Source organism: Entelurus aequoreus, linkage group LG11 (assembly GCF_033978785.1).
Source record: "Entelurus aequoreus isolate RoL-2023_Sb linkage group LG11, RoL_Eaeq_v1.1, whole genome shotgun sequence".
Classification (NCBI taxonomy): Eukaryota; Metazoa; Chordata; class Actinopteri; order Syngnathiformes; family Syngnathidae; genus Entelurus; species Entelurus aequoreus.
The window spans coordinates 72,302,471-72,319,885 of NC_084741.1; the positions used below are offsets into that span (position 1 = coordinate 72,302,471).

The 17,415-nt window shown below is 39.2% G+C and overlaps 1 protein-coding gene across 1 annotated transcript in view; it reads right to left on the minus strand.

Annotated features, from left to right (window-relative positions):
• LOC133660446 (cell adhesion molecule 4-like) overlaps positions 1-15,677 on the minus strand; it is a 534,597-nt gene extending 518,920 nt beyond the window's left edge. The window contains exon 1 of the mRNA XM_062063951.1: positions 15,347-15,677. Coding sequence (XP_061919935.1) covers positions 15,347-15,419 — 73 coding nt within the window. The 5' untranslated portion in view covers positions 15,420-15,677. The remainder of the gene's footprint in view (positions 1-15,346) is intronic.
• Positions 15,678-17,415: the final 1,738 nt, after the last annotated feature.

Sequence of the window (17,415 nt, forward strand, 5' to 3'; positions counted from 1 at the left end):
GTCCCAAAAAGGAGGGATTTTTTTTTTAAATTGACTGTGTGTCAACATATGAAATAACAAGTGTGTGTAAGAAATTGAAATGTGCCCCCGTTGGCCAAAGTTAATTTAAAAAAGTAAATAAATATGTATATAGAGACTAATGTAATAACATGAAGTAAATATTGAAGATTAAAAACAAACTAAGAACTAAAAATTCCCCAAAAAATAACTAAAAGCTTACCTTTTTTCATATCTGCAAAGTATGTATATATTATTAATGTTGTAAATACAAATATTTATATCTCTAGAAGAGGTGGTCCTAAAGGGGAGGAATTGTTTGGAGGTCTCAAGAAGGTAAGAAATACAAGAATGTCTGTGTGTGTGTGTGTGTGCGTGTGTGTGTGTGTGTGTGTGTGTGTGTGTGTGTGTGTGTGTGTGTGTGTGTGTGTGTGTGTGTGTGTGTGTGTGTGTGTGTGTGTGTGTGTGTGTGTGTGTGTGTGTGGCAGGCACAACTTTTGACATCCCACTATTCGGGACCTTTATTTCTTTGTAGATACATTTTGGCAAAACAAATGCAAGGATCTAATTTCACCACCTTAGACTGTGTGTGTGTGTGTGTGTGTGTGTGTGTGTGTGTGTGTGTGTGTGTGTGTGTGTGTGTGTGTGTGTGTGTGTGTGTGTGTGTGTGTGTGTGTGTGTGTGTGTGTGTGTGTGTGTGTGTGTGTGTGTGTGTGTGTGTGTGTGTGTAGCAGGCACAACTTTTGACATCCCACTATTCGGGACATTTATTTCTTTGTAGATACATTTTGGCAAAACAAATGCAAGGATCTAATTTCACCACCTTAGACTGTGTGTGTGTGAGTGTGTGTGTGTGTGTGTGTGTGTGTGTGTGTGTGTGTGTGTGTGTGTGTGTGTGTGTGTGTGTGTGTGTGTGTGTGTGTTCTTGTATTTCTACCCTTCTTGAGACATCAAAAGTTCCGTCTATATGAGGAGGTGTGAACAAGTTAGGACATAAATCATGGTCCCAATACTGAATAACCATTGCATCTAATAGAGAATGTCTCATTTGCACCCCTGGTGGTGACATATATCAAAACGAGGGTGGTCCCAAAAAGGAGGGATTTTTTTTCAAATTGACTGTGTGTCAACATATGAAATAACAAGTGTGTGTAAGAAATTGAAATGTGCCCCCGTTGGCCAAAATTAATTTAAAAAAGTAAATAAATATGTATATAGAGACTAATGTAATAACTTGAAGTAAATATTTAAGATTAAAAACCAACTACGAACTAAAAATTCCCAAAAAAAATAACTAAAAGCTTACCTTTTTTTATATCTGCAAAGTATGTATATATTATTAATGTTGTAAATACAAATATTTATATCTCTAGAAGAGGTGGTCCTAAAGAGGAGGCATTGTTTGGAGGTCTCAAGAAGGTAAGAAATACAAGAATGTGTGTGTGTGTGTGTGTGTGTGTGTGTGTGTGTGTGTGTGTGTGTGTGTGTGTGTGTGTGTGTGTGTGTGTGTGTGTGTGTGTGTGTGTGTGTGTGTGTGTGTGTGTGTGGCAGGCACAACTTCTGACATCCCACTTTTCGGGACCTTTATTTCTTTGTAGATACATTTTGGCAAAACAAATGCAAGGATCTAATTTCACCACCTTAGACTGTGTGTGTGTGTGTGTGTGTGTGTGTGTGTGTGTGTGTGTGTGTGTGTGTGTGTGTGTGTGTGTGTGTGTGTGTGTGTGTGTGTGTGTGTGTGTGTGTGTGTGTGTGTGTGTCTGTTCTTGTATTTCTACCCTTCTTGAGACATCAAAAGTTCCGTCCATATGAGGAGGTGTGAACAAGTTAGGACATAAATCATGGTCCCAATACTGAATAACCATTGCATCTAATAGAGAATGTCTCATTTGCACCCCTGGTGGTGACATCTATCAAAATGAGGGTGGTCCCAAAAAGGAGGGATTTTTTTTTAAATTGACTGTGTGTCAACATATGAAATAACAAGTGTGTGTAAGAAATTGAAATGTGCCCCCGTTGGCCAAAATTAATTTAAAAAAGTAAATAAATATGTATATAGAGACTAATGTAATAACTTGAAGTAAATATTGAAGATGAAAAACCAACTACAAACAAAAAAATCCAAAAAAATAACTAAAAGCTTACCTTTTTTTATATCTGCAAAGTATGTATATATTATTAATGTTGTAAATACAAATATTTATATCTCTAGAAGAGGTGGTCCTAAAGGGGAGGAATTTTTTTTGAGGTCTCGAGAAGATAAGAAATACAAGAATGTGTGTGTGTGTGTGTGTGTGTGTGTGTGTGTGTGTGTGTGTGTGTGTGTGTGTGTGTGTGTGTGTGTGTGTGTGTGTGTGTGTGTGTGTGTGTGTGTGTGTGTGTGTGTGTGTGTGTGTGTGTGTGTGTGTGTGTGTGTGTAGCAGACACAACTTCTGACATCCCACTTTTCGGGACCTTTATTTCTTTGTGGATACATTTTTTTGTGGAAACAAATGCAAGGATCTAATTTCACCACCTTAGACCGTGTGTGTGTGTGTGTGTGTGTGTGTGTGTGTGTCTGTTCTTGTATTTCTACCCTTCTTGAGACATCAAAAGTTCCGTCTATATGAGGAGGTGTGAACAAGTTAGGACATAAATCATGGTCCCAATACTGAATAACCATTGCATCTAATAGAGAATGTCTCATTTGCACCCCTGGTGGTGACATATATCAAAATGAGGGTGGTCCCAAAAAGGAGGGATTTTTTTTTTAAATTGACTGTGTGTCAACATATGAAATAACAAGTGTGTGTAAGAAATTGAAATGTGCCCCCATTGGCCAAAATTAATTTAAAAAAGTAAATAAATATGTATATAGAGACTAATGTAATAACTTGAAGTAAATATTGAAGATGAAAAACCAACTACGAACTAAAAATTCCCAAAAAAATAACTAAAAGCTTACCTTTTTTTATATCTGCAAAGTGTGTATATATTATTAATGTTGTAAATACAAATATTTATATCTCTAGAAGAGGTGGTCCTAAAGGGGAGGCATTGTTTGGAGGTCTCAAGAAGGTAAGAAATACAAGAATGTGTGTGTGTGTGTGTGTGTGTGTGTGTGTGTGTGTGTGTGTGTGTGTGTGTGTGTGTGTGTGTGTGTGTGTGTGTGTGTGTGTGTGTGTGTGTGTGTGTGTGTGTGTGTGTGTGTGTGTGTGTGTGTGTGTGTGTGTGTGTGTGTGTGTGTTTGACGTCTCACCTTTGAGGACAGTTCTCTTTGTGAGGACATTTTGGCAAGAAAAATGCTGGAATGATCTTAATATTTTACCCCATTTGACAAAACAGCGCGCACGTACAGGCGTATTTGCATGTGTGCGTGCGTGTGTGTTTGTGAGTGTGTGCGTCTGCATGTGTGTCCCTCAGGCCTGCCCGTCAGACACACTGTGAAGTCTTTCTTTCCACCTCTGCTAAGGTTCACAACAACAACAACAACACAAGGCCACACATCTCTTTGACTCTATGGGAACCTGTCACTCTAAAACAGTTCTTCTCAAAATAGTGGGGCGGGCCCCGTGGGGTGATGGGGGGGTGCACATGTGACCCCCGGGGAACATGCTTTATCAGTATCATGCAGTATCGTGCTTCAAACCCAACTTTGAAAAGCTGTGCACTACAAAAACATGCTCATTGTAGACATTAGTCCTGACTTCCTCTGCACAAATTGTTTTATTCTTTCTTGTTTTGTAGGTTGAAGTGGTTTTCTTAATTAATAAAGTTCTTGTGGCCAAACCTCACCCAGACTCTATGCCTCTGCGGCCACCGGGTAAATTGAGTTTGAGACCCCTGCTTTAAAGGCCTACTGAAATGATTTTTTTTTATTTAAACGGGAATAGCAGATCCATTCTATGTGTCATACTTGATTATTTCGCGATACTGCCATATTTTTGCTGAAAGGATTTAGTAGAGAAAATCGACGATAAAGTTCGCAACTTTTGCTCGCTGATAAAAAAAAGCCTTGCCTGTAGCGGAAGTAGCGTGACGTCACAGGAGCTAGTATTCCTCACAATTCCCCGTTGTTTACAATGGAGCGAGAGAGATTCGGACCGAGAAAGTGACGATTACCCCATTAATTTGAGCGAGGATGAAAGATTCGTACATGAGGAACGTTACAGTGAAGGACTTGAGAGGCAGTGATGGACGTATCTTTTTTCGCTCTGACCGTAACTTAGGTACAAGCTGGCTCATTGGATTCCACACTCTCTCCTTTTTCTATTGTAGATCACAGATTTGTATTTTAAACCACCTCGGATACTATATCCTCTTGAAAATGAGAGTCGAGCACGCGAAATGGACGTTTAAAGTGACTTTTATCTCCAAGACGATACATCGGTGACACACTTAGCTACTGAGCTAACGTGCTAGCATCGTTCTCAAATGAAGATAGAAACAAAAGAAATAAACCCCTGACTGGAAGGATAGACAGAAGATCAACAATACTATTAAACCATGTACATGTAACTACACGGTTAAAAATTCTCAGCCTGGTAAGGCTTAACAATGCTGTTGCTAACGACGCTAAGGCTAATTTAGCAACTTAGCAGCCGGACCTCACAGAACTATGATAAAACATTAGCGCTCCACCTACGCCAGCCAGCCCTCATCTTCCCATCAACAGCCGTGCTCACCTGCATTCCAGCGATCAACGGCGCGACAAAGGACTTCATCCGTGGGTTTGGCGGCAAGCATCAGCTAGGCGTCTTCTATCAGGGTAAGTAGTCCTTGTTGTGCTGCTGTAAGTATTGTACTTAGCCGCTAATACACCGATCGATCCCACCTACAATGTTCTTCTTTGCAGCCTCCATTGTTCATTAAACAAATTGCAAAAGATTCACCAACACAGATGTCCAGAATACTGTGGAATTTTGTGGAAGAAAACAGAGCTTCGTGTATTGTGTCCAATAGGGCCCAAACACTTCCGTGCATTTTATGACGTCACGCGCATAAATCATCTCCAAAGGAGATTTTCAACCGGAAGTGTGGCGGGAATTTTAAAATGTCACTTTATAAGTTAACCCGGCCGTATTGGCATGTGTTGCAATGTTAAGATTTCATCATTGATATATAAACTATCAGACTGCGTGGTTGCTAGTAGTGGCTTTCAGTAGGCCTTTAAATAATGCAATAACCTGCCCATGAGCCTACATTTTGTTGAGGTGAGATATATACACTCCAATAGTCAAAAGTTAGTCTCTATATACCGTAGAAGGAGCATTGTATCTGCTCCTGATTGAAGGACTATTGCCATTTTTTTCAGGATTTTTATGCATTTTCAGTGTTTCCCATAAACTGCCTAGATACCTGTGGCGGTGGGGGCGTGGCTATAGGCGTGGCTATGGGCATGCATAATTTAGTACAATGATATGATTTTCTCTAAAAAGGCTCAAAAAATGTATACTTACTAATTAATAATAACAGTTTTGTTTTAAACGTCCATCCATCCATCCATCCATTTTACAATATAATTACAACACTTTATGTACATATTCATATACAGATTTGAACAATAAGTTATTCACTGAAATATATTTATTAATTGTGGTTCTTACAAAAAATATATCTTATAAAATATAAAAGCTAAAATGTCTCTTAAAGCTCTGCCCCTTTAATTAGTGCATACTAAATAATTTTAACTTTAGCCTACTACTACAACCATATTATTTACCAGCAACATAAAGTGAAACAGAGGCAGAGGTGTCCTGCCACAATCAGTAACAAATAAACAGAAAACAGTAGTGGTCAAATACAAATAAGGCAACAAGAGAAGTATCCTACACTTCTCTTTTGTAAAGTAAATCTGAACAGCCTATATGGGCATCTACATCAACTATATGATTTGCCTGAGAAGCTGGACAGGACAAAAATAAATAAAATAAAATAAAAAATAAATAAAATAAAATAAAAATAAATAAATTTATTTAAAAAAAGAAAAAAAAATTATTTGTGGCGGACGTAATTCTTTCGTGGCGGGCCGCCACAAATAAATGAATGTGTGGGAAACACTGATTTTGATTACGTAGAATGGATCTAATCTACAGGCTTCTGGTTGGCTAAAATGTAGTTACTGCTCCGCATTATCACACCCCCTGTTGGCTTGGCATACAGTCTGCAAGTATTTTTTAATATAAGGCTTGAAAGTGTGACGTAATAAACATAATGAATTGTGGGTCTTGCGGATTGATTGATTGAAACTTTTATTAGTAGATTGCAAATTACAGTACATATTCCGTACAATTGACCACTAAATGGTAACACCCAAATAAGTTTTTCAACTTGTTTAAGTCGGGGTCCACGTTAATCAATTCATGGTATAAATATATACTATCAGCATAATACAGTCATCACACAAGTTAATCATCAGAGTATATACATTGAATTATTTACATTATTTACAATCCGGGAGGTGGGATGTGGAGGGGGCGGGATTGGGTTGATATCAGCACTTCAGTCATCTAAGTATCTTATTTACACGGCTGAATGCAAGACTCTGTGCTCTAGTTTTGTTCTGTTCTTTGACAAGTCCAAAACACGGCGACATCGTTAACTGGGGGAGAAAAAAAATTTGGTGAGGAACTCTGGTGAGTGAGCTAATTAAGAGATGGTGAATAGCAGCCGTGAGACGATCAAACATGACTTTTAACGACATCACCTGGTACATGTTGGTGTGTTTACGGCATTTTCCCACTAGTAAGTTTGACTCAAAGCATGTTTTATTCAGTAGCATTCAGTAGGCTGGTGACAAACAACGTACAGTATTTTGGAAAAAAGCATGCTGTCTGTTTACTTTCAGTCATGGGTAGGCACAAACATGAATGAGTGTTATTTTCGTCCAAGTAGGGGCAATGATCAAATGTTTCATAGTAATAAAGAGCTTGTTTTTATTAAGGGAAACCTGTATACGCGCCATTTCGGACTCGTGAGAGATGAAAGCCGTAGACTACACGCAATTGGAACAGAGGGCAATGAGCCTTAAGAGACTTGGCATTCTGAAATTTGGTATAAAAACATATACAGACAATGGCAGCAGCTTACTTAAATCTCTTGTCCATTGGACATGCTCATATGGATCAATACCACCAATTTCACTTACTGTTTTTCGAGGTAGCGAGCTTTTAGAAAGGGTACAGTTTGTCTCGGTACAATCTTGATTTTTTTGATTTTGTACGATCCATTTGAAACCATTGTTTGTTGCTCTCACACTAGCGCGGGTACAGTGCAACCATGTAAACCAGAGGTGTCAAAGTCGTTTTCACTGAGGGCCACATCGCAGGTATGTTTGGCCCCTGAGGGCCGCTTCTAACAGTGAAAACTGACATTACACCATTTTTTATCAATCAATCAATGTTTACTTATATAGCCCTAAATCACGAGTGTCTCAAAGGGCTGCACAAGCCACAACGACATCCTAGGCTCAGATCCCACATCAGGGCAAGGAAAAACTCAACCCAATGGGACAATGAGAAACCTTGGAGGGGACAGCAGATTTGGGGACCCCACCCTGGGAGACCAGAGCAATGGACGTCGAGTGGATCTAGCATAATAGTGTGAGAGTCTAGTCCATAGTGGATCTAACATAATAGTGTGAGAGTCCAGTCCGTAGTGGATCTAACATAATAGTGAGAGTCCAGTCCATAGTGGATCTAACATAATAGTGAGAGTCCAGTCCATAGTGGATCTAACATAATAATGTGATAGTCCAGTCCATAGTGGATCTAACATAATAGTGTGAGAGTCCAGTCCATAGTGGATCTAACATAATAGTGAGAGTCCAGTCCATAGTGGATCTAACATAATAGTGTGAGAGTCTAGTCCATAGTGGATCTAACATAATAGTGTGAGAGTCCAGTCCATAGTGGATCTAACATAATAGTGAGAGTCCAGTCCATAGTGGATCTAACATAATAGTGTGAGAGTCTAGTCCATAGTGGATCTAACATAATTTTTTGTTTTTTTGTTGTTGTTTTTTACCACAAATCAACAACTGTAGATGTTTCGGTGTATTACTGTAAATGCCAAACAGCAGCACAGTTTTTTACAGTAAAAAAAAGTACTGTTTTTTTTTTCATTTAGAAAAAATGCTGTAAAAACCACAGTAAATTTCACAATTTTACCATGAAATCTATTGCTACTTTTACATTGCACAATTTGATGGATAACTGGCTTTGAAATCATTATTATAAGTATAATAATGATTAAAAAAAAAAGGTAGCTCAGTTGCCAGAATGTTACTGTAAAATTTACATTTGTTTTTTTACTGTAAATTTAAAAAAATGCAATTTTACAGTAAAATTTGGGCACCTGAGCTACCTTTTTTATCATTATTATACTTATAATAATGATTTCAAAGCCAGTTATCCATCAAATTGTGCAATGTAAAAGTAGCAATAGATTTCATGGTAAAATTGTGAAATTTACTGTGGTTTTTACACCATTTTTCTCTAAATGAAAAAAAAACAGCACAATTTGATGGATAACTTGCTTTGAAATCATTATTATAAGTATTTACTTCTATTTAAAAAATGGTTTGAACTTTTGTGTTACATTGGGGTTGCAGCTTACTGCGAGGTTTGTTCTGCCAGGATGCAAACGGACGACTCCGGACAGGACTTGCAGGTAGGAACATGATTTAATCGTAAATCAACACTCAAAGAGGTACAAAACAGAAAACAAACTGACGGAACAAGGTGCCGATCGCACCTGAAGCTAAGGCTACTACTTAGCACAGACCAGAGATCACTAGCAGGGGCTAAAAGACAAGCAAATCTTACGTAACAGTAGCGTGACACAAACAAAGAAGCCAGCCCGACTGAGTGGCAAAGACAGGCTTAAATAATGTCTCTTGATTACAAACAGGTGTGCGTCCCGAACACAAGAGGCCGGTGAAACTAATACGTAGCCATGGTAACAAACTCAGAGGTGCATAAACAGGAACTAAAGGAGTCCAAAACTAACATAAAACACAAGTGACTCGAAAAACTTAAACAGACTATGATCCGGGCAGCGGATCATAACAGTTTGATAATATACTTTTGCGTAATTCGACAATATTTAAGTCAACACAATTTGCGATTACATGGAGTACATATATTTTTTTCCTCCCAAAATAGAAAGAAAAAATAAATATAAGAAGAAGAGTTACAGTACTTTAATGATGCATGTCAGTGTTTCCCACACATTCATTTATTTGTGGCGGCCTGCCACGAAAGAATTACGTCCCCCACAAATTAAAAAAATAAAATAAAATAAAATAAATAAATAAATTCTTTTTTTTTTTCCCTTTTTTTTTTGTCCTGTCCAGCTTCACAGGCAAATCATATAGTTGATGTAGATGCCCATATCGGCTGTTCAGATTTACTTTACAAAAGAGAAGTGTAGGATACTTCTCTTGTTGCCTTATTTGTATTTGACTTTATTAAATGTATTTATATTACAAACACAACATGTGTATATAACAAAGGGTGCAAAGTCTTCAGGCAGTAGGAAACACATGGTTAAGTGTAGGGAGTAAAACTGATGGCAGTCTAAAGTTCAAGACTTTTGGAGCTCTTTGTTCAGTGGATCAGATGTTTGATGAAGCTCTGTGTCTATCTACCACCACTACTGTTTTCTGTTGATTTGTTACTGACTGTGGCAGGACACCTCTGCCTCTGTTTCACTTTATGTTGCTGGTAAATAATATGGTTGTAGTAGTAGGCTAAAGTTAAATTATTTAGTATGCACTAATTAAAGAGCAGAGCTTTAAGAGACATTTTAGCTTTTATATTTTATAAGATATATTTTTTGTAAGAACCACAATTAATAAATATATTTCAGTAAATAACTTATTGTTCAAATCTGTTTATAAATATGTACATAAAGTGTTGTAATTATATTGTAAAATGGATGGATGGATGGATGGATGGACGTTTAAAACAAAACTGTTATTAATTTTTTAGCCTTTTTAGAGAAAATCATATCATTGTAGTAAATGATGCAAATTACTCGATGATGTCATGGTGACCACGCCCCCACCGCCACAGGTATCTTGGCAGTTTATGGGAAACACTGCATGTTATTTCCAGCCTTTCGAATGGCCAAGTAAGATGAAGTGTTGGGCCTTGAGGTTGACACTTGTGATGTAAACAAAAGCTTTGGCCAACATAAATGGCTACATTGGCCCCACAATGCATTGCAAAATACGAGCCTTATATGGACTTTGTGACCCAAAAGAAGGGGGGGGGAATCTGACAAAAAGCCTTCTTACAAAGAGAGCTGCAAGGGTACTCTTTTGCACAGATTTGTCCGAGCATCCATTCAATCAAAATGTCCATCTCCATGCTGCCATTACAACCCTGCATCACCTCCCTTCTTTGGCCCATTTTCCAGATTGTTTCAGCCGAGAAGTACAGTGCACGATATCAATGCATATAAGGCAGCTTCTTCCATGCGCCATCCAACCTTACAAACCCCCCTCCCCGTCTCTCCTGGCCCCTGTCAGTGTCTAGATTAATGACAGTGATCAGTGAGCAGCCCACAGCAGAGGTTGCTCACGCACCAAAAAGAAAAGCCGCCGCTGTAAGCTGGCGACACAGAGGCCACATTTAAATGCAACACACAGGCAATTTCATAAAGAGGTGGCCAGACACACATACGCAACACACAAATGCCTCCGTGCATATAAACACTCAGAAAGAGAAATCAGTAAATAAACAAGCTATATGGTGAGCAGCTGATCTGGGAGCAGTGCACCAGTGAGACAATTTGCAGCAAGAAGCGACCTTTTGACCTTCTCCCTGCATCGAGGCTAACGCAACATGATGGGGAAACAACAACCGAGGCAGAAATGATCAGATAAGCACACAACACCAGCCAGAAGTAAACAATCACAGACTACGTTTACACAAAGTGGACCAAATCAGATTCTTTCAAAATGTGATTTTTTTTTTCCAGCTGTTTAGATCAGGGGTGTCGAACTTGTTTTCATGGAGGGCCACATCGCAGTAATGGCTGCCCTCAGAGGGCCGCCTGTAACAGTGAATATAAGAATATAAAATAAGGGTGTAACGCTACGTGTATTTGTATTGAACCGTTTCGGTACGGGGGGTTCGGTTCGGTTCGGAGGTGTACCGAACGAGTTTCCACACAAACATATTAGGTAGCGCACTGCACGGACGGACATAAGTAGCGTACCGCACGTTATGTAAACCAGTGTTTTTCAACCACTGTGCCATGAGAGATTATCTAATTTCACCTATTTGGGTTAAAAATATTTTTCGCAAACCAATAATTATAGTCTGCAAATGATGTGTTGTTGTTGAGTGTCGGTGCTGTCTAGAGCTCGGCAGAGTAACCGTGTAATACTCTTCTATATCAGCAGGTGGCAGCAGGTAGCTAATTGCTTTGTAGATGTCGGGAACAACGGGAGGCAGCGTGCAGGTTAAAAGGTATCTAATGCTTAAACCAAAAATAAACAAAAGGTGAGTGCTACCTAAGAAAAGTAATTGGAGCTTAGGGAAGGCTATGCAGAACGAAACTAAAACTGAACTGGCTACAGAGTAAACAAAAACAGAATGCTGGACGACAGCAAAGACTTACTGCGGAGCAAAGACGGTGTCCACAATGTACATGACAATTAACGATGTCCCCACAAATAAGGATAAAAACAACTGAAATATTCTTGATTGCTAAAACAAAGTAGATGCGGCAAATATCGCCCAAAGGAAGACATGAAACTGCTACAGGTAAATACCAAAAAAACAGAAAAAGCCACCAAAATAGGAGCGCAAGACAAGAACTAAAACACTACACACAGGAAAACAGCAAAAAACTCAAAACAATGTGGCAGGTCGAGACAGTACACCTACTTTGAGACAATGGTTGGTTATGGTTTAAAGTCATATCCAACAATTGCGACAACGACTTTTTACAACTGAGTTTTGTTTTTTAATGATTTCTGCTGGTGGTGTGCCTCCACATTTTTTCAACGGAAAAAATGTGCCTTGGCTCAAAAAAGGTTGAAAAACACTGGTGTAAACAATGCACACCGAGGCACAACACACGGCATGCTGGTGTAACGCAGGTGTCAAATACATACTTTTGCAGAGACTTGCTCTCTATTACTCTATGTCACGTGACTAGGGAGAGCGTGCAACTCTCCCTAGTCACGTGACCGCCGCGGTCCAATCAGCAAGTGCTTATAAGCCGGTAGCAGGAAGTGGACAGTAGACAGGAGTCACAGGACGTGATGGGAGACAGATTGTATTTCTGCTCGAGGTAGGTTTTTATTCTCGTTTTCACCCGAAATATTGTACTGACGGTATTCTAAACTAAATGCCTATTTGTTAACTTTAAAGAGCCGAATACCAGCGCCGGATTTTTTGTCATTAAGCTGTGTGTGACTGTAGAAGCCGAGTTGGTGAGTCCATGTTTATGAAAATATATTAGTCTTTCTTCCATTGTTTCATTGCAACAGTCTTTGTGGCATATTTCTCAATGGTCCATATACAAGGTCTATGACTTGAACCAATGATAACTATTGTGTATTGAATGTACTTTTGAATGTGTTTAAAAATAAGCACGTTTAGTGCACTGACCGAATTGTATAGGTCATATTTATGCTGCTAATGGGTATTTTAGCACTTTATTGCATATTGTGATTCTGACATGTATGTTGATTTATATTGTACAATATTGAGGAAAAAACTAGAACCTGTTCTGAATACTTTATAATGCATTTAGTGTTATTTAATGAAGACATTTGATTTGTGTACACATTGATTTATAAGGATGGTCCTGGTTCTTACACAGGCCAGGCTTCTCTTTATGATGGCGAGATAAGGAAAAAAAGCATCTAGTCCAAGGATCGTTCTTGGGAGATTACAGCCAGGAACACCACCACCTGTTCTGTCTGGGCTGGTAGGAGGCTCTCGAGTCAACCCTCTACACAGTTTCACCCTTAACCTGCAGCACATGGACTGTACTGCTTTACTCTCCAAAACCTTTCTCCAAGAACTGTATTATCTGAGCTGATTTAAACAAGATCCAGAGACACTAAATAATTGAATTGGAACACACACATAGCTATGTCTATTTTTGGGCAGAATTATTATAGTGTTCCCAACGTTAAAAGGATAAAGCCATTGTTTACAAATTTGGTAAATAAATAACTCAAAAATGTATATTTTGTTGTTTTCTTACTGTACCGAAAATGAACCAAACCGTGACTTCTAAACCGAGGTACGTACCGAACCGAGATTTTTGTGTACCGTTACACCCTTAATATAAAAGTATAAACCCCCTAATTATATTATAGCTTCAAGCACACCTGTGAAGCCACCCTTTGCTCTGATTACTGCTTTGCACACTCTTGGCATTCTCTCCATGAGCTTCAAGAGATGAAAACCTGAAATGGTTTTCACTTCACAGGTGTGCTTGAAGCTCATCGAGAGAATGCCAAGAGTGTGCAAAGCCGTAATCGGGGCAAAGGGTGGCTATTTTGAAGAAACTAGAATATAAAACATGTTTGTTAAGTACATAGCTCCACATGTGTTCATTCATAGTTTTGATGCCTTCAGTGACAATCTACAATGTAAATAGTCATTCAAAATAAAGAAAATGCATTGAATGAGAAGGTGTGTCCAAACTTTTGGCCTGTACTGTATGTTAGCGTTATTTTTCAACTCGCGTAAAACACATACGCAAATGTGCCACGGCGTACACACCATTTTCCGGTCAATCGCTATTTCTTCGGAATCAAATTAAATCCTCATATATTACATTTTGTTTATTATTTGCACACTATTGCCGAAAAAAGACATTGTTCACCGAAACTGGAAGTTCCGTCTTTCCCCGCGAACACGGATAACGTACCGTATTTTTCGGACTATAAGTCGCTCCGGAGTATAAGTCGCACTGGCCGAAAATGCATAATAAAGGAGGAAAAAAACATATATAAGCCGCACTGGAGTATAAGTCGCATTTTGGGGGGAAATTTATTTGATAAAAGCCAACAGCAAGAATAGACATTTGAAAGGCAATTTAAAATGAATAAAGAATAGTGAACAACAGGCTGAATAAGTGTACGTTATATGAGGCATAAATAACCAACTGGTATGTTAACGTAACATATTATGGTAAGAGTCATTCAAATAACTATAACATATAGAACATGCTATACGTTTACCAAACAATCTGTCACTCCTAATCGCTAAATCCCATGAAATCTTATACGTCTAGTCTCTTACGTGAATGAGATAAATAATATTATTTGATATTTTACGCTAATGTGTTAATAATTTCACACATAAGTCGCTCCTGAGTATAAGTCGCACCCCCGGCCAAACTATGAAAAAAACTGCGACTTATAGTCCGAAAAATACGGTAGTCATAAAAATAAAGAAAACGCATTGAAATGAGAAGGTGTGTCCAAACTTTTGGTCTGTAATGTATTTTAGCGTTATTTTTCAACTTGCGAAAAAAACGTGCGCAACGTACGTAACATGTAAGCAAATGTGCCACGGCGTACACACCATTTTCCGGTCAATCGCTATTTCTTCGGAATCAAAGTAAATCTTCATATGTTACATTTTGTTTAGTATTTGCGTCCTATTCACCGAAACGGGAAGTTCAGTTTTTCCCCGCGAACACGGATAACGTAGTTCACCCAAAAACGACGTAAAAGTCGCAATTCGAACAGATCGGATTCAGGCGACCTCTTGATGCGGACCATATCTGATGCTTAAAAATCAAGATTTTAAGCACTTTGGAGCGTTTAGACTGGCAAAAAAAAGATGCAATCTGTGTCACTTTAGAGCTAAATATTCTGATTTGGTGTGCAGTGTAAACATACAGAGATTTAAAAAAAAATCCTAATAAATAAATAAAAAATCCAAGACTTTGTTATGAGCATTTTTTCCCAAGCAAGTATATGTTCTAACAACAATGTCAATGCAATTCTAATAACTCCCTTCTATGTATCCATGCAAATGTTGGTCAACAAGGCAACATTCAAGCGTGACACGCTCAGGTCAACGTCGCACAATGCTAAAAATAAAAATAAATAAAAGAAAGTGGCAACCTTTCACTTTTGTTTCCCCTTTATGGAGCGTTTAAGGGGGCTTTCTGTGTCAACAACAAGCACGACAACATGGACGAGGGAGCCAACACTACAGAAAGTGTGCGACACACAGGTGTAGTCCTCCGGAACACAACTTGACACCACAAGTGTAGTCCTCCGGAACACAACTTGACACACAAGTAGTCCTCTCTTGAACGCAACTTGCACAGGACGCCAGGCGACGCTCGGGCGCAAGGGGAAGGAGTTGAAATGTCTTACCGGTGTGGACCAGGCATGCCACGGTGATGGTGACGAGGGGGACGCGGTACTTCCACATGGAGGTGAACGCCATGGCCGATATTCCTTCTCCTCTTTACCCGCCGTTAATTCCTCTTCCCTGGGCTGGAGGAGTCACTCACGGGGACATCAAGCCTGGAGCTGGACTGGCTTGCTTGGATAGTTCTCTCTCTCTCTCTCTCTCTCTTTAACTCTCTCTCTCTCTCTCTCTCGCTTTCTCTCTCTTTCGCGCTGTCTGGTGGTGGCGGCGTGCGCGCTCCCGTGTGCGCGTCTCGTCCCCGGTGCGCGCCCACGCCCACTTTCTCCCCTGCGCGCGCAGGGAGTGTCAGGACAGGTTTTTCTTGGTGGCTTTTTTTTTTTTTTTCTTCCGTGCGCGTGCGCGCGTGAAAGGGGGCGGGGCCCGTTCCCCGCCAATTAATTGCAATCCATTCGCCCCTAAACGTGACTGACAGGCAACGTTAATTTCACGACGCAAACAAGCAATTTATCGCCAATTCATCTAGAAAGAGTCTTAAAAAGAAACACTATTATCCTCCATGCATTTTGTATATTTTATACGAGCTCCTGGCGTTGTGTAATGAAAAAAAATCTCGCTAATGGCGTGATGACGTGATGGCCTAAGATCAGTTAAGAGGCTTTGTTTATCCTAGCCACAAAGTGATGTTTCATTATAATAAACACTTTCCTCTTCTCTCTTTTTTTGTGTTGTTTTGTACCGAACACTGTATTTTTTTTAACCTGTGTCTTTGACGCCCCCTTCAGGCCATATGAGGTATGTCATCATAGTTGCTTCCTTTAGTAAAGTACTGACCCTCTAACACAGTGATTTTTCAACCTTTTTTTGAGCCAAGGCACATTTTTTTTCATTGACAACATCCAGCAGAAAATGTTAAAAATTAAACTCAATAGAATGAAGTGAAGTTAATTATATTTATATAGCGCTTTTCTCTAGTGACTCAAGGCGCTTTTACATAGTGAAAGCCAATATCTAAGTTACATTGAAAGCAGTGTGGGTGGCACTGGGAGCAGGTGGGTAAAGTGTCTTGCCCAAGGACACAACAGCAGTGACTAGGATGGCAGAAGCGGGGATCGAACCTGGAACCCTCAAGTTGCTGGCACGGCCACTCTACCAACCAAGCCGTACCGCCCCAATAATAATATATACATATATGTATACATATACATACACTACCGTTCAAAAGTTTGGGGTCACATTGAAATGTCCTTATTTTTGAAGGAAAAGCACTGTACTTTTCAATGAAGATAACTTTAAACTAGTCTTAACTTGAAAGAAATACACTCTATACATTGCTAATGTGGTAAATGACTATTCTAGCTGCAAATGTCTGCTTTTTGGTGCAATACCTACATAGGTGTATAGAGGCCCATTTCCAGCAACTATCACTCCAGTGTTCTAATGGTACAATGTGTTTGCTCATTGGCTCAGAAGGCTAATTGATGATTAGAAAACCCTTGTGCAATCATGTTCACACATCTGAAAAATGTTTAGCTCGTTACAGAAGCTACAAAACTGACCTTCCTTTGAGGATTGAGTTTTTGGAGCATCACATTTGTGGGGTCAATTAAACGCTCAAAATGGCCAGAAAAAGAGAACTTTCATCTGAAACGCGACAGTCTATTCTTGTTCTTAGAAATGAAGGCTATTCCACTAAATTGTTTGGGTGACCCCAAACTTTTGAACGGTAGTGTATATACAGTGTCAATCAGTATATTTTTATTGCCATTGTACTAATAAAAGGCAAGTTGTCTTGTATGTTCACTATTTTATTTAAGGACTAAATTGCAATAAGAAACATATGTTTAATGTACCCTAAGATTTTTTTGTTAAAATAAAGCCAATAATTACATTTTTTGTGGTCCCCTTTATTTAGAAAAGTAATGAAAAGTAACAACATACTTTTGGTACCGGTATCGGGACAACACTAATACACACACACCCAGGCCCGGCCCTAACCAATCTGGCGCCCTAGGCAAGATTTTAGGTGGTGCCCCCCCACATCGGCAGTAAAGTGTATATACTCACAAGAAAC